The 27,491-nt window shown below is 48.1% G+C and overlaps 1 protein-coding gene across 1 annotated transcript; it reads right to left on the minus strand.

Annotated features, from left to right (window-relative positions):
- Positions 1-6,354: 6,354 nt before the first annotated feature.
- LOC119444388 (keratin-associated protein 6-2-like) lies at positions 6,355-6,768 on the minus strand. Its single transcript, XM_037708794.1, has one exon. The coding sequence runs from the start codon at positions 6,766-6,768 to the stop codon at positions 6,355-6,357; it is 414 nt and encodes a 137-aa protein (XP_037564722.1).
- Between the last annotated feature and the right edge of the window lie 20,723 nt (positions 6,769-27,491).

The following is a 27,491-nucleotide window of genomic DNA, read 5'->3' on the forward strand; positions in this document are numbered from 1 at the left end:
TGGCGAACGTGCTGTTTTACCTCAAAGGAACGGCAAATGTGTGGTTCGATAACCATGAGGCAGAGATTGGAAGTTGGGACACCTTCAAAACAAAACTTAGTGCCTTGTTTGGGAAGCCCATGGGTCGAAAGGCGGCCGCTACGCAAGAGCTATCCATCCGCGCTCAGACGTCCACGGAACCATACATCTCCTACATTCAGGACGTCTTGGCTCTTTGCCGTAAAGTGGACATGAACATGACGGAGTCGGACAAGGTTGGTCACGTACTAAAGGGAATCGCAGACGATGCGTTCAACTTATTACTGTGCCGAAATTGTGCGACCGTCGACGCAATTATTGAAGAATGCCGGCGTTTTGAGCAGGCCAAAAGTCGGCGTATTGCGAGGTCATTCGCTCGGCTACCGAACACCGCCCCGACGTCATCATGCGAAGACGGACAGGCCTCTCGTCTGCAGTCATCGCCGCCGTCGGAAATTACACGAATCGTCCGTCGGGAAATCGAAGCTATTGCTCCTGCTCTCCCCAACAACGGCCACGGCGATATTCACGTGCCGGCCGTTTCCCTGGTCCAGTCCATAGTGCGGGAGGAACTCGGCAACTTGGGTTTCGCCGTCTGCACCGTTGCTCAGTCTCGGACAACTGACTTTCGCCCTAGGTCGCCGCCTCCCCCGAGATCACCGCCCCAGGGCAACGGTTTTATCGGAGCTCTCGTAATCCGGCTGAATGGCGGACGGCAGATGATCGGCCGATTTGCTTCCACTGCCGCCGTATCGGTCACGTTGCGCGCCATTGCAACAACCGTTGGGTGTCGCCGTTAACCCGGGATGACACTGCTAGCCGCACCGACAACTAGCGCCGTTTTCAGCCCGCTCATCCATACCAACCATACAACACTGATAGCTACCGCCGCTTCCAGCCTTTTGAGCCGTACAACGTCGATGCCACCCCTACGCCGCACAGCCGTTCCCCGTCGCCCCGAGGTCATCAGTCCCGTTCGCCGCCAGCGCGTCGTCCGTCGTCTCCTTCGCCTCTACGACGACGTCCGACATCGCCGCTCAACCTTCAACAGGGAAACTAAGGGATGCAGCTCTTAGAGGTGACGCTGCATCTTCGACTTGCACCTCAAATCCTCTCCTCGTATTGCCGACGCGACGAAACTTGATCGACGTTGACGTTGACGGCTTAACTGTTCCCGCACTCGTCGATACTGGGGCACAAATATCCGTGATGAGTAATCACCTTCGTCGTCGCCTTAAGAAAGTACTTACCCCCGCCGCTACTGGTATTATTCGCGTCGCTGATAGAAGAAGTCCCGTAGTCATCGGAATGTGCACAGCTCGCATCACCATCACCGGTCACCATATATCTGTTTTGTTTACGGTTCTCGAGCAATGCCCCAACGACGTCATTCTCGGACTTGATTTCTTGTCGGCCCATGCCGCTCTCATTGACTGTGCAACCGGCATCCTTCAACTTGAGCTTTCTCAACTGGCGCATGTTCCAGATTTACCGTCACACCGCTTATGCTCTGTCGATTATGTTCGGTTGGCACCGCAGGCCGCCACGTGTGTTGCCTTGACGACGGCATCTCCAGTTCCAGACGGCGACTACATAGTGTCTCCACTAGTTGAAGTACTGTTGACCTAGATATATTGCTGTGCCACACACCCTCGTGACTGTTGTCGACAACCACGTCCAGCTCCCGCTTCTGAACTTCAGAAACTCGACTCAAGCTCTCCCGCAAGGCATCTCAGTGGCCAATGTGTCTGCGCTTGATGAATGCGACGTCGCGGCACTAGACGCGGACACTTGTTCGTCCTTTCTCGTAAGCGGTCCGGCAAGTCCACTCCCCGACGAAATTACCACGATGATTGCCCCTGATCTTCCGACTTGTCAAGCCACGGAACTGCACCACCTCCTAACGACCTATAGGGATATCTTCGACTTCGATGACCGCCCTCTCAGGTCAAACGTCTCTCGTAAGTCATCGAATACATACCGGAGATGCTATTCCTATCAGACGGCGACCCTATCGTGTGTCCCATTCCGAACGCCAGGTCATACAACGAGAAGTCGACAAGATGCTCTCTAAAGACGTCATAGAGGCTTCCTCAAGTCCGTGGGCATCACCTGTCGTCTTGGTCAAAAAGAAGGATGGCAGCTGGAGATTTTGCGTCGACTATCGTGCCTTAAACAAAATAACGCGCAAAGACGTATATGCGCTGCCATGGATCGCTGACGCCCTGGACTGTCTTCACGGTGCGAAGTACTTCTCATCCTTCGACCTGCGCTCGGGTTACTGGCAGATTTCTGTTGATGACTTGGATCGAGAAAAGACTGCCTTTATCACACCGGACGGCCTCTATCAGTTCAAAGTTATGCCCTTAGGACTGTGCAACGCCCCCGCAACGTTCGAACGCATGATGGACTCTCTCCTTCGTGGCTACAAATGGTCTATCTGCCTCTGCTACCTAGACGACGTCATTGTGTTTTCCCCAACGTTTGAAAGTCACCTTACTCGTTTGGCGACCATTCTAGCTGTCTTTCGTCAAGCAGGACTCCAGCTAAACTCCAAAAAGTGTAATTTCGGCAGACAACAATATATATATCTATCATATATATATATATATATATATATATATATATATATATATATATGTTGTATTTATGTTGTAAACTGTATATACGTGCTAGAATGGTGTTTCATGTACTTGTCTTTCTTGTCTTTTTATTGTAACAGCTTTTTTTCTCTTGCTCATTGTATTCCTACTGAATTATTTGCCAAACTGTATCTTTATGTTGTACTTGTTTCTCTTGTAATATTTACTGTTTGAATTTACCTTTAACCCACTCCACTCTGTAAAGACTTCACAGGCCTTGAGTGTATCATATATGAAATGAAATGAAATATGTGCATTGCGTTACACGCGCCACGTAATGCATTCCCAATTGTCATCATGGGTAGGCCGCGGGTGCAGCGCACGGCCGAAGAAGAGGCTGCCGTACGCGAACGCAAGCGCCGAGCGCGATCGTGCCCGTAAGGCCGATCCCGTGTATCGGTAACGGCATGCAGTCCGTGAAAGTGTGAGTGTGTGCGTGTAATCAACGGCTACATAAGTTGCAATGAGGGACTATGCAACTTAACAAAATGTGTCTTCATTCAAATTCAACGTTCAAAAATGACAACCCTAAACAAGCAATCAAATCACATAGGCATTGCATCGGGTCGCTCAGCATTTCTTGGGCTCGTTGCGTGGTCGTTGGCTTTGGACTTTGACTTTATTTCAGTTTGCATGGGCGAGAGCTTTGCGTTGAACCATGTTGTTTTAAGAAAAGGGCTTTGATTTTTTGTCATGTTCTAGTAGTAAAAGCCATCGTTTTTTATTTCTTACTTATTCTCAACAAATGTATGGGTAGAGAGACCTTAGTCAGGCAGAATTCATCTGCCTTTAGTTCTTTGAACCCAGGCAAAGTATGTCTGAATAAACTGAAACTGAAACATCACGGCCGGGTGTACATATTCTGCATAGCAGCAAGCAAAGCTGTCTAACCTGAGGTCTTAAAACACAGCTTAGAGAGAGATGCACAATTTAAGAAAGGCAGAAAGAATACAGCTTCTGCTGTGCTCCAGTCACTGCGATTACAGCATGAGCACGCCTGTTATATTTCGCCATCTGGCGTTCAAATTGTGAGGCAAACGGTAATCGTTTAGTTAATGTGAGTTGTGGTCTTTAGAAAACGTATTAAAATTAAAGAACTCATTATTTCTTATGTGTAATTATTGACGACGGCGAAAAATCGCGTGGAGTGTTCAAATATTTATTTCAATAAAACGAACCATGTGTTTCGACGCGCTTGCTTGTACGCGGGAAGTTCTTCAGGATTTTCTATGCCGCTTACTGAGGCATGCGCCCGTGGTCTTATGGTTAGAGCATTGTGCTGCTGTGCTTAGAGGCCATATGTTCGAATCCTACCATTTATTGATAGTTATATTTAATTATTATATATTGACACGTCTACATGTTTATCATTTTTCCTGGGACTATTTCACCCGCTAAATGAAAGTGGTACCATCTGCGCGAGACGCGCCTGCATGATTGGGAACTCACTCGAATTTTATCCTAGGACTCTATCTGTTGTGTATGTTGTCGCCGAACTGTGTAATCAGATTCTATACGTGGCACGTATTGTGTTGTGTAGCACATTATGGAAGGCCAGCGGACGCCTGCGATTAGGCTGGAACGTTCGACGAGTCATTTACAAAAGCCGAAGCCACTTGACCCGCACGTCAAAATTCCGACGATCGCCGACTGTGCTCGCCGCTATCGTTGTGCTTTGAGTGTAGCGTAATTTTCGGGGCACAGGTTCATCCAAAAGACGTGAGTTTTGCAATACACAGTTTTTGCTACTGTGTTCTTCACAGTCACTACAACGTGACAATATCGTCATCATCAGCCTATATCTATGTCCACTGCAGGACGAAAGCCTCTCCCTGCGATCTCCAATTACCCCTGTCTTGCGCTAGCTGATTCCAACTTGCGCCTGCAAATTTCCTAACTTCATCATCCCATCTGGTTTTCTGCCGACCTCGACTGCGCTTCCCTTCTCTTGGTATCCATTCTGTAACCCTAATGGTCCACCGGTTATCCATCCTACGCATTATATGGCCTGCCCAGCTACATTTTTCCTCTTAATGTCAGCTGGAATATCAGCTATCCCCGTTTGCTCTCAGATCCACACCGCTCTCTTCCTGTGTCTTAACGCTAGGTCTATCATTTATCGTTCCATCGCCCTTTTTGCGGTCCTTGTTCTCAAGCTCCTTTATTAACCTCCAAGTTTCTGCCCCATATGTTAGCACCGGTAGAATGCAATTATTGTACACTTTTCTTTTAAACGACTTGGTAAGGATTTGGCAACGACAGTGGATAGTTTTCTTTTCAACGACGGTGTTTAACGTCAGGATTGTGCAATGCCTGACATATACACTCCAACGCAATTTTGTAGAGCTGTAAATTCTCTTATGATTAATCTCCCCTGGGAGTAATTGACCTAGATAAGCGTACTCCTTTACATACTCTAGAGGCGGACTGGTGATCTTGAATTATTGTTCCCTTGACAATATACATATATATATACTTATATATATCTGGAATATCCCTGGGGCACATAGGCAGTAGCTCATACCGGCCCACTTTTTTAGGCTGCACTCTCTGGGATGGGCCCTCGAAAGCGGCTACGAAACATACCTGATACGGAAAAGTGATGCTAACTCCCTAGGAAATACTTTGTTTTTAATAGCATCGTGCTCGCTCATTGTGTTTTGATGTTGAACGAAATTTTATTTCGCTATTAACAGGAAACGGCCATTATAATAACGACAATGCGAGTTGTAATGATGCCAGGGTCTTTTATGCATTATGCTTTCTCTTGTTTATGCTTTGTTTTCTTGTTTTTGTTTCGCAACTGCAAAATGTGCAGCGTTTCAGTTTAAAGTTTCAGTTTAAACAAGCCGAGCCTTCAGTTCTGCTGCGGCGCATTGTGAAAAAAAAAAGACTGTAAAGGCGACCCCACCGTACCGTATGCCACTGGCGAAACTCCTTTTCGTATGGGGTCATGCAGCGCAATAAAGCAATTACTTAAAAGCACTTCATTCGCTCCTGTGTGAGGGTCAAGTGCGCTTGCTTTAAACTGGTGCGCCAGGGTGGCATATTCTCCTCTATAGAGTGCAAGGGTATGTTGCCGTTAGCAAACATTTCTTGGAAATATTCTACTACGTGGCCAAAAGAACAAGAGTACAGATGTTCAAATTGAAGCAGACACAAATTTATTTGACCCTGAGAGATGAAACAAAAATGTACAACATGGTTCAACTTTGCGGGCTTCGTTTTACCTTGCCAGCCAGAAGATGAGATCTCTTTGCATATCCTACCAGCACTACTATTGCAGTTGGATGAAATGTGACAATGTGACAGCATTAAGGCTTGACCAACGAACATTCTCGGTAGAGGCTTGATTTAATAAAAAGAAGATGAACATAAGCAACACTGGTGAAATCGCAACGTCTTTCCTTGTGAAGCCAGCATTCCGTGGATCAAAATGCTTAGCCTGAAGAAGCCAGCTGTCATTTTTGAAGACGGATTCTAAGGCACTTTATGCGATTGTTGCAACTCCGCACATTCTTCGAATTACTTTTACAACAATTATGTTTGCAGTAGGCTTGCTTTGACTGGCGGTAGGCTTTCTATTTTGAATGAACGCAATTCAGCCTCCGCGGGCCAAGAAACAACGCCCTGTTTGTGAGCGTGGACGTTTCGAGGATAAAAAAAATCACTAGCACACGAAACAGCAGCACACTCAACCCTTGTAACCATAGCCGCCGTATCCATAACCACCTCCGTAGCCACCTCCGTAGCCACCTCCGTAGCCACCTCCGTAGCCACCTCCATAGCCACCACCGTAGTATCCATAGCCTCCTCCGAGGCCAGAGTGTGCGACAAGCGCTCCACCGCTGGAAAGCTTGTTCACTTGGTGCACGGTTCTAACAAGGAAGGCCGGGCCGGCCACAGCCTTGTACAGTCCAGGCCCTCCACGCAGAAGGGCAACGCTGCTGCCCACACCGACGCCGCCGACGCCCAGGCCTCCGCCGTATCCCAGGCCGTAGCCGCCGTAGCCACCACCGTAGCCACCACCGTAGCCACCGCCGTAGCCACCGCCGTAACCACCACCGTATCCAAGGCCATACCCGCCGTAACCAAGCCCACCGGCCATTGTGGTGGCAAAGACAGCGCACAGGATAATGGCGATGCACTGCAAATGTTGATATACGTTTTAGGACTGTTCGCCAAGCGAGACTTCTCTTGCCTCGTGAGTGAAATTATCAGTTACATCTCCGTGAATATACGACGTATGTATATAATGTGACTTGCTCCTGGAAGTCTCAGCTAATCATGCTTTTCGCATTATCAGGAATCAAGTCAACCTTCGTTTACCTATCCAGCGCTGCAGCAGGTAGTGTCTGGATTAGTGCAAAGAACAGGTGTTATTTATGAACGGCTAAGTTCTTTACAGCTAACACATCTTCAATATTACATTTGGCGAGATATGATCAAGTTTCTAAAGGTGTTGGCACTGCTCCTTAAATTCATAAAAAAATGAGAAAACCTTACGCAAGATGTACTCGTTGGCAGGACTGCCACACGATGAAAGCATTGTCGCTCTTTTAGGGCGCGTCTACAGATCCACACAGGCTCCTGTGTTTACCTATCTGGAGTACAGAGTATACCAGGCTATGAATTATTACGAAATGTAGCTAGAGGTAAACGGTAAACAAAGAATAAATATTTTGACTCTGGCTTGATTTGCATTCAGTCGCCATTCTTTTGGTCAATGACAAAGTAGTGCAGCTACGTGGGCTTAAGGTTTACAAAAAATTGAGTGCTCAGACAAGAGAAAAAATATATGTCGCTGAAGCAACAGTATTTTCGAAAGTACAGTTCGCAGAATATTCAAAAAATTACAAAAGTTGCTTTCTTCTAACCCGGCACGTTATAAAAAAAAGTTGCAGTGGCTTAGCTTGGCTATGCCAGGATATATGTAGCGTTAGCAAAGGTTCAGCTGATTATTCTTAGCTTTCCTGGTTGTCTCCTACGCTCAACCGCTAATTGCCAGGCAACTACTTCGGGATCCGATGAGTCAAGCTTCTCCGTTCTTCTGCGCTGTTGAGCTGCATTTGCGCTCTCCTTCTCCATGGCTATACCAAACTGGCAAACGCCAGTCAGAAGCGCAGCGGCTCCAGCGCAGTGTCAGACGGCGACTGCACAGCGAGCGCGCGCCGGCGTGAGTGCGTCTACCACGGCTACGACGTCACGCCTCTGGAATGCGCAGACCGGCGGCGGTGAGTCGCGCGCGGCGGCGGCGGAGTGCGCAAGAGGTGCCGGCTCCGGTGGCTCCGGTGCGCAAGCCGTGTGACATCACTGATCCTTGCGCATGCGCAGCACGGCTCTTGATATGCCGCGCGAAACGGGCTTGGCTAGGCCAGTGTAGCTAACGCTACAAAAACTATAGAACGTCCTTTTTCCATCGCCATGACAATCCTCACTAATTCTACCGTGCGCGAGTACCTCTCACGGGAGAACTTTCAATTTGCCATTTCCTCTGCAATCTACACGCTCATTAGCGTATTTATTGATTTAATTAGTGCGTCTAATCCTCTCATTTCCTCAAAAACTTCTAATTTCTTGCCAAGTTCGGAACTCAACGACTCAGTGGTCTAATTGACCTTTCCATTTTCATGATGAGTTCCTCTTTCTATGAGGTTTCTTGGTGTTGTTATGTCCAATACTCTCAAGATTAGAAACGAAAACAAACGTAGTACAAAACGTTCCAATCAAATAACGCACCGTCAAAACGTTTAGTAATATAAAATTCGGTCGTTTGATGAAGCTACCTAGGTATTGCCTACTGCAGAAGTGGGCACAGTGCAAAGAGGCAGTATTAGCAAGCACTACTTCTTTTGAAAAGAACATTCCGTCATATTAATCGACTGCGTACGGTCTTCTCGTCATGTTGACAGAAAAGCTAGCACAGAAGCAAAAGTTACTGTCTGAAACGTCTGTGACGTATTTCTGACTCCCGCTATCACTTCCGTTGCATGCAGCCAACAAAAGCACTAGCGTTCGAGATTTGTTTCTGTTAACCAGAGAGAACTGTCGTTAGGACTGGGATTTGGACACCACCTATTCGGCCCACTGTGGTCCACGCAGACACTCACCACAGCGTTCATGGCTACGGCTTCTTGTACTTGCTCCTTAGCGAGTGATGTCTTAGCGGGTCCCTGCAGGTCGCTTATATACTCTGCGTACCAAGAAAACTTTACGTATTCGGTGGTGCCGCAGTCACGTAAAAGACGACGGTATCGTGGCTGCCCTGCGTTCAACAGCGACGAACCGGGAAGCGCCGAGACGCTGCACGTGCCCGACGAAACTAACGCACGCCGCCCGCTGGGTGCTGCACTGTTCTCGGCGCAGTAAAAAGCGGAAACAAATGCAACGGAAGAAGGATGCCTTCTAGGCGTTGTGACTCTAACCCGACAGCTCTGAATATAGTAGTCCTATACCTCCGGGGCGCTTCCTTACGAAGAGCGCGCAGTAAGTTCATGGAGCTGTTTGGGGTTGCTTCCCACATCTCTTGCCGAAGACGGAAGATGCTAAGTGTGGGAAGAGCTAAGCGGCAGGGAACACCGACGCACGGATGCTAAAACTGGATACACAGTTGCACTCAGGAATGTGTTACTACACCTTAACTTTAAAAAAAATTAAATTGGGGTTTTACGTGCCAGAACGACAGTTTGATTATGAAGCACAGCGTGACGCGGACTCCGGAATAATTTTGATCACCTGATATTTTCTTTTTTTTTGATCGTGCACCAAGTGCATGGTGAACAAGCGTTCTTGCATTCCGCCCCCATCGGAATATGCCCGACGTGGCCGGGATTGCACCCACGACCTCCACTTCAGCAACGAAACGCTAAAGCCACTGGGCCATACCGCTTCGGGTACACAAATGTTATGCGGCATGAAACAGCAAATGAAGACTGTAGTCCTCACGGCGAAGCTTTACTCTAAGCTGAGCCGCTGATTATATTTGCCAATGAAATGAATGTCTGCTGTTGTTGCACAGGCGGCGCAACTCAATGCAGGTACGATGCATGATACATACGACACCAACGCCCACACGCATGCATACATACATACATACATACATACACACATACATACATACATACATACATACATACATACATACATACATACATACATACATACATACATACATACATACATACATACATACATACATACATACATACATACATAAATACATACATACATACAAGAGCAAGGCAGCAAGCCGAAATGGTGAGTACTGCAGGGTCCCTTGCTAGCTATGATGGATCGGAATTTGCACGCAGTGGTGCCGTCACAAAAACGCCAAAAATGCAACAGCAATAAAAAAACAGCAACAATAGCAGCGGCAACTGCACCAGTGAATTCTCAGGTTGTAATTGATGCAAGAACTACATAACACACAGCATACAACATTGAAAGCTATCTACGACTTGCAAAATTATATCCGAGTGTCTCTGCACAAGTTTTTATATGCAATCGCTAGTGAAGTTGTAGTCGAGACCTATGTGGCAGTTGCACAATGACAACTTTCATTAGCTTTTTGTTAACCTGTCCATGGCAGTGTTGCCAGGTTTGGCTATTTATTGCCAAATTGGGCTACAGGAAAAAATTTTTGGCGTCGACTTGGCAGAGTTGCCAGGTCCGACGAGGCGGCGTAGCCAAAAGCTAGAGAAGTTGTAGCCCAAATGTAGCCAAACAGAAAAAAAAAGTGAAAAAAAATTTCGTCGCCAAATATAGCCATCTTTATTTGCAGTTTTATTTGTGTATACATTTCCACATTCGACTACGGCAATCCTTTTTCGCACAACCCGTCGTAACAAAATGTCCGTGCCACCGTGACGGTCGGAACTTGACATCAATAACAGTGACGTCATGCTTGCACAGAACACTTTTTGGTTGGGCCCGGAAGCTCTTAAGTTCCAGCGAATCGCTGAAGAGGGCAAAATCAGTGCTTTTATTTTATGACACATAGCACTAAGATATTATTTTAGTTATTTACAGTAATATTAACGACAAACTGTGTTTTAGCTGTCGTGAACGCAAAATAATGTTTTGCATCATCGATCTGTCACGTCATCTCTGCCTATGGCTGGAAGTTCAGCTGTCCAGCGATCTGCGACGTGCTCACGGCTTCTTTTTTTTATGAGCTAAAACAAGTCTTTCGCGCTATGAGATCTCGTGTTATTTGTCTCATCGTCCTATCTTGTTTTCTCGTTTTTTTTTTCAATAAGCTCGGCCCGGATTAGCTGGTACATGCTCTATATACTGTCCATTTACATCAACCTGGCCGCCATCTTAGGTCTCTAGCCCGGAAAGAACATGTGTTAAAATAAAGTGTCAGACAACAGATGCCACTCGCTGTCTGAATCGGTGTAAGCGAAGCTTTAAAATATTACTACGCAAAACGGCACACCAGTGTAAGAAGCGCGCAGTCGTTGTCGGCGACGAGCACGTCCCGAACGTAACTCGTTCGAAATGGTAAAAGCCGCAACGGCGCGCAAAGAGCAAAGGTAAACAACAAACTGATAACAGTGGTTATGCTGTGAAAACGGGTTACTGTCAAAAAGCAGACAATGTTGATGTGCTAATAAAGTTTTACAATAGGGGCCCCCGAAGAGCTTTGCGGGTGTTAGCGTTGGGGCATAAATATTAAAATACAATATACAATTTTATGATAAGAAGAGTAATTTAGAATTTCGTGTTTAATTACAATTTAGAACTTATTCTCCTAGCAGCAGACAACTTGTTGCGTTTAGTTTTGAGTAACCAACTTTACGTACCTTCACCCGGCCAAGTCAATCCGTGTTAGGCCTACGAGCCATGAACTCGGAATCAGCGGCGTCTAAAGAATTAATCTTGATTGCACAAGTTAGCTGAGCGAAAGCGATAACTGCAATCACTTCTCCTAGCTTACGAACTTCACGCGTTACCACGAATCGAGCCCAGTTTGGTTGCTAGGTTAGAGCCGTCGCTTCGATGGGCGCCGCTATGTTTGTTGACAAAAGCTTTTGGGGAGCTTTTGGGGCTCCCGCTAAATCGATAAAATCTAAACAGAGTTCGCGTCTTGCGCATGCGCAGTGGCTTCGACGCTATTTCTTTGGGGCCCCAAAACGTTCGAGGCCCCTATTCTAAAACTCTGTAATAATTGTTGGTGTTTTACGTGCCAAAAACCACGATATGATTGGGAGGCATGTCGTATTGGGGGACTCCGAATAAATTTTGGCCACCTCGGCTTCTTTAAGGTACACCTAAATCTAAGTACACTGGTGTTCCTGCATTTCACATTGATCGAAATGTGGCCGCCGGTGCTGGGAATCAAACCCGCGTCCTCGAACCAGCGCCGTGACACCTCACACGCTAGCACGTTGGGTGAAGTTCATGTCACGTGGTGCACTGATGTCATGGTGGCAAACATGTTTCGATATTAGCAGAATGAGTATCTGCATCCGTGACGTTACGGGCAAACCATCTAGACGTAAAAGCACCAGAACCCACCTTTGGCTCGGGGTCTTGCTCCCATTCGTTTTTATACGTTCTCACATACTTGGCCCACTTCCCCATGCTTGGATTCTCCTCTCTGAGGAGGACCTGATCTTACGTCCAACCTATCGAAATGAATCTCGAATCTAGGCACGAACAAAAATTCATCTAGCAGGAGAAGGGTACAAAAGCTCCGTGCGAGATACGTGGAGTAGGTCGAAAGCTGTGCCTGGCGTGATACTTCACCCAGAATTAATACAAGGCCATGAACACACTAGGGCGTGTCATCCACCCGTGCTTCCCTTCTTTCATGTTGGCGCCACGATCGCCCCGATCCTATGTTATTGCTCTCCCTTCCTGAGCATAGCGATGTTACTACAGGTGCTGTGAAAAACCCACTACTCCCAGCTTCATCCCGATGCCCGGGGATCGGGTGCAAAACGGTCAAGTATAAACCGCATACACGCGATATTCCACGCGACAGCGACAAACGACGCGATGGAGATGGCTGTAGCGTTCGCTCGTCGCCTACAAGTCGTACCGCATGCGAGCGACGACTTAAGCGACGTCTCCCCGGTTTTGCCGGTATGAGGGCAGCAAATACGCGCCGAAACTGGCGTGACGCGTGCTTTGTTAATTCTAGTTTATGTGTTTTACTGTAAAGAGCATCATAAATATTCCTAAAGTTCTTGCACTAGGTTCTTATCCTTGCATGTATCAAAATTAAGCCATTTGCTCGTTCTGTGTGACAATCGGTAGTTCTCGACTGACGTTCACCCTGTTCCGGCTTCGCGCTATTGGCTAGTCGCTCATGGCACGTCCGCGCCACGAGCGACGAGAACGAGCGATCTGTTCGCGCGACGGCCGTTTCGTCGCTTGAAGCGGTCGCTCGTCGCCGTCAGGCACAAAATCGCTCTCATGTGGTTTGGGCTTCAAGCGGGGTGCAAGTTTAAGCGTATCAAAGATCAAAGCCACCGGATCAGACAACGGCGCACAGAGGGAAGGGAAGGGGGGGTGGGGTCATTTCACGCACGCACACACGCCCAGCCACGTGGCCAGCTCAGCCAGCTAAAACATAGCCTTCGAGATTTGCTTCCACCCGATCAGAGCCACCTCTGAAGCGTGGATTAAGGCGCCACTTATAGCCCAAACAAAGCCAAGTCGCGGATTTCCAGTAGCCCAAATATAACCACATAGCCAACTCGTCCTAGTCGACGCCAAAATATTTTTTCCTGTAGCCCAATTTGGCGATAAATAGCCAAACCTGGCAACACTGCGACTTGGACGAGTCGCAGTGTTGCCAGGTTTTTTTATACATGCAAGGATAAGAACCTAGTGCAAGACCTTTAGAAATATTCATGCTGCTCTTTACAGTAAAACACATAAACTTGAATTAACAAAGCACGCGTCATGTCAGTTTCGGCGCGTATACCAGCAACACCGGGGAGACGTCGCTTAAGTCGTCGCTCGCATGCGGTACGACTTGTAGGCGACGAGCGAACGCTACAGCCATCTCCATCGCGTCGTTCGTCGCTGTCGCGTGCAATATCACGTGCATGTGGTTTATACTTTACCGTTATGCACCCGATCCACGGGCATCGGGATGAATCTGGGAGTAGTGGGTTTTTCACAGTACCTGTACTAACATCGCTATGCTCAGGAAGGGAGAGCAATAACATAGGATCGGGGCGATCGTGGCGCCAACATGAAAGAAGGGAAGCACGGGTGGATGACACGCCCTAGTGTGTTCATGGCCTTGTCTTAATTCTGGGTGAAGTATCACGCCGGGCACAGCTTTCGACTTACTCCACGTATCTCGCACGGAGCTTTACTGCCCTTCTCCTGCTAGATGAATTTTTGTTCATGCTTAGATTCGAGATTCATTTCGATAGGTTGGACGTAAGATCAGATACTCCTCAGAGAGGAGAATCCAAGCATGGGGAAGTGGGCCAAGTATGTGAGAACGTCTAAAAAAGAATGGGAGCAAGACCCCGAGCCAAAGGTGGGTTCTGGTGCTTTTACGTCTAGATGGTTTGCCCGTAATGTCACGGATGCAGATACTCAATCTGCTAATATCGAAACATGTTTGCCACCATGACATCAGTGCACCACGTGACATGAACTTCACCCAACGTGCTAGCGTGTGAGGTGTCACGGCGCTCGTTCGAAGACGCGGGTTTGATTCCCGGCACCGGGCGGCCACATTTCGATCAATGTGAAATGCAGGAACACCAGTGTACTTAGATTTAGGTGTACCTTAAAAAAGCCGAGGTGGCCAAAATTAATTCGGAGTCCCCCACCCAATACGACACGCCTCCCAATCATATCGTGGTTTTGGCACGTAAAACCACAACAATTATTACAGAGTTTTAGAATAGGGGCCTTTTGGGGCCCCAAAAAAATAGCGTCGAAGCCACTGCGCACGCACAAGACGCGAACTGTGTTTAGATTTCATCGATTTAGCGGGAGCCCCAAAAGCTGCCCCAAAAGCTTTTGTCAACAAACATAGCGGCGCCCATCGAAGCGACGGCTCTAACCCAGCAACCAAACTGGGCTCGATTCGTGGTAACGCGTGAAGTTCGTAAGCTAGGAGAAGTGATTGCAGTTATCGCTTTCGCTCAGCTAACTTGTGCAATCAAGATTGATTCATGAGACGCCGCTGATTCCGAGTTCATGGCTCGTAGGCCTAACACGGATTGACTTGGCCGGGTGAAGGTACGTAAAGTTGGTTACTCAAAACTAAACGCAACAAGTTGTCTGCGGCTAGGAGAATAAGCTCTAAATTGTAATTAAACACGAAAGTCTAAATTACTCTTCTTATCATAAAATTGTATATTGTATTTTAATATTTATGCCCCAACGCTAACACCCGAAAAGCTCTTCGGGGGCCCCTATGGTAAAACTTTATTAGCACATCAACATGGTCTGCTTTTTCACAGTAACCCGTTTTCACAGCATAACCACTGTTATCAGTTTGTTGTTTACCTTTGCTCTTTGCGCGCCGTTGCGGCTTTTACCATTTCGAACGAGTTACGTTCGGGACGTGCTCGTCGCCGACAACGACTGCGCGCTTCTTATACACTGGTGTGCCGTTTTGCGTAGTAATATTTTAAAGCTTCGCTTACACCGATTCAGACAGCGAGTGGCATCTGCTGTCTGACCCTTTATTTTAACACATGTTCTTGCCGTGCTAGAGACCTAAGATGGCGGCCAGGTTGATGTAAATGGACAGTATATAGAGCATGTACCAGCTAATCCGGGCCGAGCTTATTGAAAAAAAACGAGAAAACAAGATAGGACGATGAGACAAATAACACGAGATCTCATAGCGCGAAAGACTTGTTTTAGCTCATAAAAAAAGAAGCCGTGAGCACGTCGCAGATCGCTGGACAGCTGAACTTCCAGCCATAGGCAGAGATGACGTGACAGATCGATGATGCTAAACATTATTTTGCGTTCACGACAGCTAAAAAGCAGTTTGTCGTTAATATTACTGTAAATAACTAAAATAATATCTTAGTGCTATGTGTCATAAAATAAAAGCACTGATTTCGCCCTCTTCAGCGATTCGCTGGAACTTAAGAGCTTCCGGGCCCAACCAAAAAGTGTTCTGTGCAAGCATGACGTCACTGTTATTGATGTCAAGGGCCGACCGTCACGGTGGCACGGACATTTTGTTACGACGGGTTGTGCGAAAAAGGATTGCCGTAGTCGAATGTGGAAATGTATACACAAATAAAACTGCAAATAAAAATGGCTATATTTGGCGACGAATTTTTTTTTCACTTTTTTTTTCGGTTTGGCTACATTTGGGCTACAACTTCTCTAGCTTTTGGCTACGCCGCCTCGTCGGACCTGGCAACTCTGGTCCTATGGGTTAGCGCAATAAAGCGTCCGCAACAAGCCGGACTACACCACATGAGAAGGCGGTAGCCTCGCTACATTCCTTTTAAACATGTTGCTAATGATGCCCTCATGCTTCAGTTCTGCCCTTCTAGGCCAACAACGATTTTTAAACAATACAAATAACAAAGACGTCCCTGTGATATTACTGCCATTATACAAGCACTAGAGCTTCACTCATTCAGCTAGCATTTTCAATTACCTGCAGCCTGTAATATGGCGGTTCACTCAAGCTTTCTGTGGACTATCCTTGGCCCGCTTACCTAACCCCTAAGGAAGTGTAAGGACAAAAGTTGAGAGGATGCCTTAGGTTTTCCTAAATAAATATGCACAGTAAAATGACCTCATCAGCCGAACGGTGAAATATTTTCAAATCAAGGCTATTGCAATTAAAATAAATCAGCCAACTTCTAGAGGCAATTACTTTCCGAAGCGGAGCTGGTAGAACACAAAGAGGGGGTATTGGCAAAATACACACGTCTGTAAAACAATGTGGTATTTCGTCACCGAAATTTCTGGAAAATAGACGTTGACTATAACACTTGTGCGCGAAAAATGTACCCTGAGACATTGGTTTTCAGCACATAAACACGTTCGTTACTAAATATGGGCAGGAATGCGATATCTGGTTTTTGTGACGTTGTTTAAAATCCAGCAGTTTCAAAACGGAACGGTAACCAGCACCTCTTTCTGGAACGTGATAGCACGTCTACGAGCCAGAACGTTTTCTGAGTCTAGAATACCGGGAGAGGAGTGTCCAACGACCACTGTTGTCTATTTTTATCTATTTTTTCAATATAAAATTTGCGAAGTACGATATTACATAAAGTTAGTCAAGCTTCATCGCCCTATTAATTTTAGCAGATAATCCTGCGTGCACGGAAAAGGCGCTCGTCTATCCATATGACGCAGTAGGGCGATTCACATTCACTGTGTGTATTTGTACTAGAAACAAGACAGCTTCGCCATGAATGTGAAATAGAGCATTAGCGTGGAAGAGCCCCCTTTTCATATGGAGCCCTTTAAATTAAGTCAACTACATTTTTGCTGCTTCGTTTACGTGAGGGAAGACGACGAAGTGATTCAATAGCTGAACGCTTGCACTGTTGTCTGCGTTTTCGCTTTGTTTCGTTGCAATCTCTGGGAGCTGCCGCTCCCTCGTTGCGGCAATGGACGAAGATACTTCCGAGGACCTTCCTGGCGCGCAGCCGTCAGGCCGGCTTACGTCCAGGAAACGCGGGAGCCAGTCAAGTGACACGGACAGCGAGGCCACCGAGTTGTACTCGGACAGCTACGATTCCTCGGACGACGACTTCAAGGTTGTCATGAGCCGAAAGGCAAAAAGAAGACTGCTGCGAGCGTCATCGCCGGCAAGTGTCTCCACCGTGAAGGATACACCACAGCACTGGCCGCACACTGTGCTCTTCTTGCCCGTGGACCCCACGACCAATCTGCGGCTCCTGAACAGGCAGGTCCTTTCAACGTTACTCGAGGGTATTGCACCGAATGAGATTAAGGATGTGAGAATCAACTCACGGAAGAATGTCATGGCTGTAGACGTTTTCCATCGTAGCGCACTACAAAGCCTTCGGAATGTCACAGAAATTGACAAAGTACAAGTGCGACCACAGATTGCTACTGGCGGTAACGGCACTGTTGGCGTCATTTATGACGTCGACATTTCCATTTCGAGCGACGACTTGCCAATATTAATAAAGCCAGCAACTGAAGGCACGCTCATCGCTCATCTTACCAGACTCGGAAACACACGCTGCGTGAAGCTTGTGTTTGAGGGAGATTGCCTTCCCTCTCACGTCAAAGTTGGTCATGTCCGCCATCCAGTTCGACCATACATACCGAAGCCCCTGCAATGTCACAAGTGCTTCAAAATTGGCCACATAAAAAGCGTTTGTGCTAACAATGCCGTGTGCCCACGGTGCGCTGAGTCCCATTTGGAAGACGCCTGCCGCGCGACCGTCCTGAAGTGCCCTAATTGCGGCGGTTCCCACGAAGCCTCATCGAAGGATTGCCCGCGGGTGCGGAAGGAATTCGCGGTTCTAAAGCGCATGGTTCGGGATCATTCCACACACCGCGAGGCTGCCGCTACACTTAGACGGCGACGGCATCGCCACCGAAAAGCGCAACGTAAAACCGCACAAAGCAACACAACGTCTTCCGCCACAACGGCTGCTCCATCAAGGCGTAACGCGAACATGAAAGATGCCGCGCAAGCGAAGAAAATGTCAAGTGTCGATCATCCTGAAGAGTGGCCCGCACTTCCAAGTGCACAACCTGCCACGGAGACACCTCGAATGCCACCTCCATCGACACCCTCACCAACCACTGCTCCAACGACGACTGATGATCGCCAAGTTATTATAATGTTGCGGTCACTGATGGATGCTATGCGAGTTCTACTCAACAACATGAAAACCCCTGCGGCGCAGAGCGCGCTGCAGGTGCTGGACGCCCTGGGTCCAGTGCTTGCGGCCCTAGGGTAAAGCAATGGCCCGCCAGAAGTCATCGTTCAGAGAGGAGGTCCAGAATGCATCTGTCTTTGAATGGAACGCCAGAGGACTTAAGTCGCGTATGTCCGATTTTCGACAGTTTGTATTCGTAAATCAGTTTCCCATTATTGTCATTTGTGAGCCAAACTTGTCATATCCCATCAGACTGTCCGGGTATGAGTGCATTACGTCTTCCACCCAGGGGCAATGGAGCAAGGTTATTGTTTTCATACGCTGTGACTTGACATATGTTCATCATCCAGTGCCACCTGACACTGAAAACCAGTACGTGTGTTTGACTGTGAAGAAGGGCAAGGTCACCTTCAAATTCTGGGAGCCTACTTATCACCATCAAGTCGTCTAAACTGCGAGCGCTTACGGAAAATTTTGACAACGACTCCACAGCCATGGGTTATCACTGGGGATTTCAATGCCCACCATTACCTCTGGGGGAGCTCCAAAATTAACTCGAGGGGCAGAAGATTGGTGTCGATTGCTTGTGAACAAGAACTTTGCTTGCTAAATGACGGAAGCCCCACCTATCTGCGAGGAACGGCGTATAGTAGCTGTCTTGACCTCAGCTTTGTTTCGCGCTCCTTTAACAGAAGAGTGAAATGGTTCGCGGACTTGGAAACGCGGGGAAGTGACCACATCCCAACTTATCTCACGATTGAGGGGCTGACTAGCTCCAAGTGCTCCGGTGCCGTCCAATCCATCGACTGGCCGAAATTTAAATCAATCCTGGAAGACCGCTGTCGAGACGAGATGCCATCCAGCCTAGGGGACGCAATAAAAGGTGCCTTACAGGTTGCCACACATTCGACTCTGAAAAGCTCCAAACGCACCGAATTCGACATCGAGCTAGAGAAACTTCGTGCACTTCGACGCCGTGCGGAACGAAGATATAGGCGCACAAAGTCCATTCATGATTTGAGATTGGCCAGACGCACACAGAAGAAAATACAGCGTCGAATGAATAAGCTGGCTTCACAACGATGGGCGTCTTTCTGCGAGTCTCTGGATCCGCGAAAGCCTTTGTCTCTTATATGGAGAACTGTTCGGGGCCTCCGTGCAACCCCTGGACAGCACCACCCATTTAATTCCCTCGCCCTTTACCTACAATGCAGCGAGATTGAAGTCGCAGAATCTTTCTGTAGGAGGATTGCCGGTGTAGCAAGTTCCACTGGAACGCAGACTCCTGACCACTCACCATCCTCACGTGATCCCCGTATGGAGTGCCCTTTTTCTCTGGACGAACTTGAAGCTGCGCTCGCTTTATGCAGGCGTTCCTCAGCCCCAGGACCAGATGACATTACATACCGCGCTTTGTGTAACCTTGGTGAACGAGCTCGAATGGCACTCTTGCTCCTGTACAACGACTCGTGGCAGACAGGCACCGTTCCCCAGGAATGGAAATCAAGTCGCCCGATTCCGCTCCTCAAAGCTGGCAAGTCGCCTTTGGACATTTCGTCATACCGTCCGATCGCGCTTGCAAGTTGTGTAGGCAAAGTACTGGAACGGATGGTTCTAACGCGACTGGAGTGGTACCTAGAGCACTATCAAATTTACCCAGACACGTTAACAGGATTCAGGCGCGGCCGTTCGTCTATAGACAACGTTGTCGATTTGGTAACGTATGTCGAATTCCAGAAGGCCTGTAAACGCTTGTCTGCTGCCTTGTTTCTAGACGTTAAAGGAGCTTACGACAACGTCACCGATGAAGCCATCCTTAAAGCGCTAGAAGTAATAGGACTTGGTGGCAAGACATACCTCTGGGTTCGCAGTTACCTACAGATGCGATCATTCTACGTGCTCACCGGGGATGGCCCAACACCCCAGTATTACAGTAGCCGCGGAGTCCCTCAAGGCGGAGTACTAAGCCCGACGCTTTTTAATCTGACCCTTATTGGACTAATCGAGAACCTGCCAAGCACCGTTCGACTCTCTATCTACGCCGACGACATTTGTATCTGGACGTCGGGGGTGACACGGCTTCAGCTTCGCGCTCGGCTTCAGAAGGCGGCTTCATCGACATCATGCTACCTTCGTAAACAAGGACTGGAGGTGACGTGGGAAAAGTGCGCAGTGGTGGCATTTACGCGGAAGCCAATGTCTGCATACGGCATATCAATCAACCGACAAGTGATATCGTTCAGCAAGAGTCACAGGTTCTTGGGAGTTGTGATTGACAGAGATCTGTCCTGGACTCCTCACGTCAACCACGTGAAAAAGCGCCTGATGGCTATTTGTCATCTGTTCAAGTTCCTTGCAGGAAAGAACTGGGGGGTATCCACACAACCCATGTTACAGCTATACAGGGTGTTGTTTGTTGGGTTCCTCCGGTACAGCCTGCCTGTTATATCCAACACCTGCAAAACTAATTTGCGTACAATTCAGAGCATTCAGGCGCAAGCTCTTAGGATATGCCTTGGAGTACCACGCAGTGCGTCAACGGCTGAAACTATCGCCATTGCTCAAGATTATTCTATCACAACGCACATCGCCATCGAGACAATGCGTGCACATGTCAGGCACATTGCCCGGACTCCTTGCCACCACCTCGCCGCACTCACCGTGGAAAGACCCCGCACGTCATATAGCACAACTGTCAGTGCATATCGTGCCTCGATTACATCGGGGTACGCACCTCCGGTCAGGCTGGTGTCTCCTCCATGGTGTTTGTGCCGCCCTGAAGTCCGACTTAGAATTCCAGGACTGCAGAAAAAGTCAGATTTATCACCGTCTGCACTAAAGCAATTGAGCTTACTTCTGTTGTACGAGAGATACAGCAGTCACGTGCACGTCTATACGGACGGATCAACTACATCGACCAGTTCTGGCGGTGCTGTGTTTATACCGACGAGAGGATTAACAATGCGATTCAAGACCTCACATGTCACGACGTCCACGGCTGCAGAGCTCACGGCTCTGCGCAGTGCACTACAATTTATAGACGCAGAGAGTCCTGGCACATGGGCCGTGTTTTCCGACTCGAGACCGGCTTTACAAAGTATGCAGGCAGTTCTCCGACGTGGAGCTCACGAACAACTAACGTATGAAGTTGTCAAACTTCACCACGACGTCAAACAGAAAGGCCACGAAATTATTTTCCAATGGCTACCTGGCCATTGCGGGATCAGTGGAAACGATCTCGCTGACAGAGCTGCCCGAGAGTCACATCAAGAACAACACAGCGTTCCCATTCCTCTTTCCAGGACAGACGCTGGAAGGCAGCTTCGTCACCTGGCACGCAAGCTCTCTCTATCAGAGTGGAACACCCCAAACATAAGGCGCACGAGGCTACACGAATTGAACCCTTCGCTCCAACTCCGACCTCCACCCGGGATTCACCGACGTGAGGCATCGCTTCTATACCGGCTGTGGTTGGGAGTGGCTTTCACGAAGGCGTACTGTGCTTTGATTGGAATGACCGAAAGTGCCACGTGCGACGACTGCGGCAGCGAAGAGAACATAGAACATGTATTGTGTCACTGCGTTCGATTTCAGTCGGAAAGACAAACTTTATCGAACGCATTGCGACGACTTGACGATCGACCGTTGTCTGTGCAGGTGCTCCTTGAACACCGTCCCCATCGCCCGTCAGCCCACAAAGCTGTGAAGGCACTGTTGTCTTACTTGAGGACGACTGGCCTATGTGAACGCCTTTGAATTGCTCAGGCCCTCCGCGTGCGTGCGCGAACTCACCGTGTCCTTCCTCCCCCCCTCCTCTCTCTATCTCATCTTTCTATTCCCTCTTTCCCGTCCCCCAGAGTAGGGTAGCCAACCAGACGCATTTCTGGTTAACATCCCTGCCTTCTCTTTCTCTCCTCCTCCTCCTCCTCGTTTACGTGGACAAGTCCGAAAGCTAAGGATGGCAACATCGCAGTGTAAACTCTTTCTGGTGTCATAAAAAAATAGGAAGGCTGTTCATTATGAAATGCAATGCAAGGAAATCATCAGACCACTGGACTCGCAAATAAAGATTTGTATTCGGAAAGCAAGATACAAAAACGTACATCCAGTTTCATGTGAACATTCTGGGGAATTAAACATCATAAAGGCAAGAGATCCGTCCACCCCCCCCTCCCCAACGCCATGCTGCAAAAAACCAAAACAGAACAGCACGATCGCTTTACAACATTAAAACAAATGAAAGTGTGCAAGTCAGGCACTAATTGCCAAGCAATGTTAACGCAGGCCTGCTGTTGTATTTCTTTTAACAGCGGAGCTGTTTAAGCCGACCGTAATGTAAGCCGACCGTAATAAGCCGACCGTAAGCCGACCGTAATGGCGACCGGTTGCGTGCGCCTGGCGGGCAGCAAGGCTCCAGGGGGGGGGGGGGGGGCGGGGAGGGTGGAGAGGAGGGAGGCCGCTTACTACGCCGCGTAAAGCCCCTATATATAAAAAGTAGCGCCATTCTTAGATCTTGCCGCCACCGCGCTCACCCCGGCGTTTCCTCCTCGCCGCCTCCTGTCGCCCCAGCCACCTCCGCTCCCCTATTGGCCAATCCGTGTCACGTGGAAGGATGCGTTGCGCTTTTGTTTATATTTTTTTCTTTCCAGCGCGCTCCGACCACCATTCTCGGGCCTGTGCGACGAAAGTGCTGTACGCACAAACGAATCAAACGTGTTAGGGGCAAGAACTTCGTTGTGATGGCATGCTGCTGCGCCTTAAGTTGTCGCAACGGTCAAGGCGAGGGCAACAGGCTTTTTTTGTTTACCATCCGGCAAGTGCAAACGCTTGCTGCACACTTCGGATTTGCGCCGTCTCGCATCATCGCGTTGCTACTTCCAAAACGGCTTTATTAAGGCCAGTTACTGACTGACGAAGCAAAATCGCGCCTCAGAAACTTAGCCGCAGGGCGCGATCGAAGTTTTCCGCGGATTTCCTCTGGTAGCGCGTTAGCTGTCGTCTGCCACGGCAGGCCCGACGTAGGCGGCGCAACTGTCGATATCGCGCCTCGATCGCGCTGGCCGCGCCGAGCGTGAAAGTGGAACGGAGGAGGAGGGAAGTGGATGGCGCTACTTTTTATATATAGGGGGTTTAACGCGGCGCGCTTCGCCCTGTCGGTTGTATCTTGATAGCTATCTGCGGTGGGGCAGTCTTTCCTCCCTGCGCAGTGTTTTCGCGGCTGAGTTCGCGTCGATGCGAGCGACGCGACGAAGGTCGATTCGCTGGCTGCCGCTGCCGCGCTTACTCACTACAGTGTTTTGACAGCCAGTTTCCGTGGTCATTGAGTGAGATGCGTTCATGTTTGCTTGTGCGCGCGTGACACCATGCTTGTTAATTTAGTTATTATGCCTATGTTTCCAAGTTTATACGGCCGGTAAAACTACTACCCTTGCTTCCTATAGCTATCCCCTAGTTTACTATCGCAATCGATGCTTCGCCTTTCGCGCCAAACTGCGACATTTTGTTGAATGAGCTGTCGCGTTCAAAAGCGCTCTGCTTGTTCCCTGTAAAGCCGTGAGCGAAAGTATACGGCACAGGAGCGCGTGTCAAACTAAAGCCTATTGATAATTCTAAAGTACCGCCACTCTTTGTATTCTGCCGCCGGCGCGCGAGCTCCTCGCCTCCTCCTCGCCCCTCGCGAGTCCCCTCCGCGGTAGACGGTCTTGCGCCCGTTTTGCTGCACGATGATTGGTCTCCTTGCCGTTGCCCTTGAAAACGAGCGGAGCTTGCGCTTTAGTTGTGTTTTGCTTTTTCGTTCGCGCCATTTGGCGCCTTAGCTCGGTTGGCTCGGCGTATAGACCGTTTTTTCATGGGCGCCGCCATTGCGTAGGCAGTGGCGCCATCTATGGGCAGTTGGCATGCTGTCTTGGGCGAACGCCCGTGCTGTATGCTATGGTATACGCTCGGCGGCAGTTTTTAGTGGATTGTTTTGCACTCTCGCGGTCTATTTAGCATGAAATGGCGTCTTCTACGTGAGGTATGGTCCTGTGAGGCGTAGTGAAGGAATTTAGGTCTGAAGTAATTAAGCGGCTGGAGTTTCTGCTGGCGTTAGGGCGGACGGAGCACCCAGTGCGAGGTGTGCGCGTTTATTTGAGCTTACAATCAGCCTCGGATATCAGTTAGGTATTTCACAAAATTTGTTTCACGAATGTTACTATACTGCAACATTCTCAGCACTGTAGTTATAAGCTCTGGTTTAGCTGCAACGAGTAGTTACGAAACATTTTACGATCCTAACAGCGTGGGTACCGTTCTGCTGGCGAATAAGTTGTACTGTTTGACAAGCGTTCAAATTGTCATCTGTGGATACATTGGGCGACTGCCTTGTTTGCTGGGCAAGGTTTCCGCCCACTAATAGAATAGTTTGGTTAATAATAACCGTATACCGTACAGTGTGAATCAGACTTTTCGAGTGGTCGAACGACCAGCTGCAGACTGCGCGAGCTTCCGAGGCAGTAGTAAATGCTGTGTTATAGATTCTCTATAGCGCATGGGCCAAGTGGTCCAAGCATGTGGCACGACCATGCGAAGTCTTATTGCGTCGTTATCCCGTGTTCTGTTTTATTTTGCCGCAAAAGGAGGACATATGAACTCTTTCTTTTTCAGTCTCGTAGAAGGTCAGTCCTCTACGACGCATTCAGCAATCTTATGGAAATTGTGTCCTTACAAATAGCTGTTGGATTCTTTCTATGTGATCCCATTTGTATGTTGTGCCTTATAGAACAAAATGACAATGCCGATCGATGCACGATGCTTGCGTGTATCATGTGGGTTTGCCAACCGGAGTGCTCGCTGTGTTGAGCAAAAGCCTTCGGCCTCTTGTAGGAGGCTAACGTAGGCATAGTGATTTGAAGTCTACTAGACTTAAAATGCGTGAGAACGATACCGGTGGCTGATGGAAATGTTTTACAACAATTCTTCGTCCAGTGAAAACCGATACATCCAACATAGTTCACAACACATACACACACCGCGGGTGATGATGCGCGTCGCATTTTTGCACATCCCAGAGAAATTTACAGATACTGTAGCTACTGCTGCACCTAAAGGCTACACAGTGGTTGTTCAACGACCTCATAAGCACTGACATCCCGTAAATTGCACTCAGAATTAGCTAAAATACCTCCAAATCGCTCCGCAGTGCGCGACCGGCAACACATTCAAGCCGCGCCGCGCCGGCTCGCCCAAGCCAGAGAGGAGGAAAGGCACGTCGCGCGCTCTTTCCTCCTCGCCCGATGAAAAAGGTCTACAGAGAACGTCGCACGCTAACATTGCACGCTGTTTCGTGCACTGTCTCCTAGCGCTATGCCGTGCTGTTGCGCATATATAACTGCTGCAAGAAGCGTGATGATCGTTATGTAGTTTTTACGATAGCGCAAGGAAAGCGTGATGGCTTGCGCAAGAAGCAGTGGCTGCACAACATTGGCCGAAAGAACTTTGTTCCGACAAGGAACAGTATTGTTTGCGAGGTAAGGCGCCTTCCTTATTGCTCATATCAAATCATCCCCTGATGCGGCACTTTTTCAATTCTTCCGGCCTGCTTATTAGCGTTTTTGTTGCGGCAATTTGTACTTTGCATAAAAATGGGGTTCTCCTCAGAATGCTGAACATTCTGCTGGGACTCCATCACCTCGCACGTCGTCAACTGTTATTCAATCAGAAATGCAGCATTATAGATTCCACTTTCCACTGAACAAATATACCCGAAGATACAGCCTCTGGATAGCACTTTTCGTGATTGTTAAGATCCGTTGCCTGTTTACTGAAAACCGCAATAGCAGCTTGTAGAGGAGCCATTTACAGCTTCGATGTGTTTGTCAATCACTTAAATACAATGAATGCAGGGCCTGAAAAAAAGTGGGAAGTATACCCGCGGTAGTGCAGGTGATGAGCACCAGCTTGTCAACATTTTAAGGCAAGACCCTTAGTTGGAAATGTTTCAAGGTGAGCGTTTGAGGTACAGAAAGTAACATGACCTAATGAAGGCCAGAAGCGACCCAAATCATGTCCAGCCGTTAATCACTCAGGCAGGATGAATAAAACGCCCTGTTACAAGTACAAGTGGCTAACACGCTGCAGTGCTAAACATTATTGCCTACATAATATTCCCTGCATTGCTATATCATAACCATAATCATTATTTATCGCTCAACCTTCGTAATCAAAGCGCAATGATTAACAAAGCAAAGTAAATGATTAATGATTAGCAAAGTAAATACATGACTGATTAATGATTGGATTAAGGTGGTTTAAGGCCGAATAATGTGGATTAAGGTTAAATAAGGAGGGCTAGCGTCGATTAAGGATGGTTTAGTTGGATTAGGGTGGAATAAGATGTAATAAGGAGGATTAGGGGGGATTAACGTCGATTAACGTGCATGAAGGAGGATTAAGATGGATTAACGTCAATTAGGGTGGATTGATCAATGTCGAATACGATGGATTAAGGAGGATTACGGCCTATTAAAATATATTAAGGAAGATTACGGTCGATTAAGTTGTATTAAGGAGGATTAGGGTGCATTGAGGTGTATTAAGGTCTATTAAGGTGTATAAGGAACATTAGAGTGGATTAACGTCGAATAATGTGCGTGAATATGGATTGAGGGGAATTACAGTTGATTTTACAAGACTCGCATTCGCGTCTCTTACGCCCGACCCTCTTGGAGCGAACTTCCCCGAAGATGTTCGCGCGTCAATAACTGTAGCAAGACGCGCCGCCGTGTTTTCGCCTCACGGCCCCTCATGCGAGGATCCTGCAGCGAACGCCGCTAGCCGCTATCAATGTGGCCAGCCGTGAAGCAAGAGACTACTGTTTTTTAAATGTAACCCACAGTAAGGTTTACTATGTTGCGACACTTAATAACGTCATAACTTAGTGTTTTATCATTTTCTTGAGTTATTTCTTCTACATTTTACGCTTGGCTATTCGCCACCTCTAGAAAGCGAAGAAAACAGCTTA

The sequence above is a fragment of the Dermacentor silvarum genome, chromosome 3 (assembly GCF_013339745.2).
Source record: "Dermacentor silvarum isolate Dsil-2018 chromosome 3, BIME_Dsil_1.4, whole genome shotgun sequence".
Lineage (NCBI taxonomy): Eukaryota > Metazoa > Arthropoda > Arachnida > Ixodida > Ixodidae > Dermacentor > Dermacentor silvarum.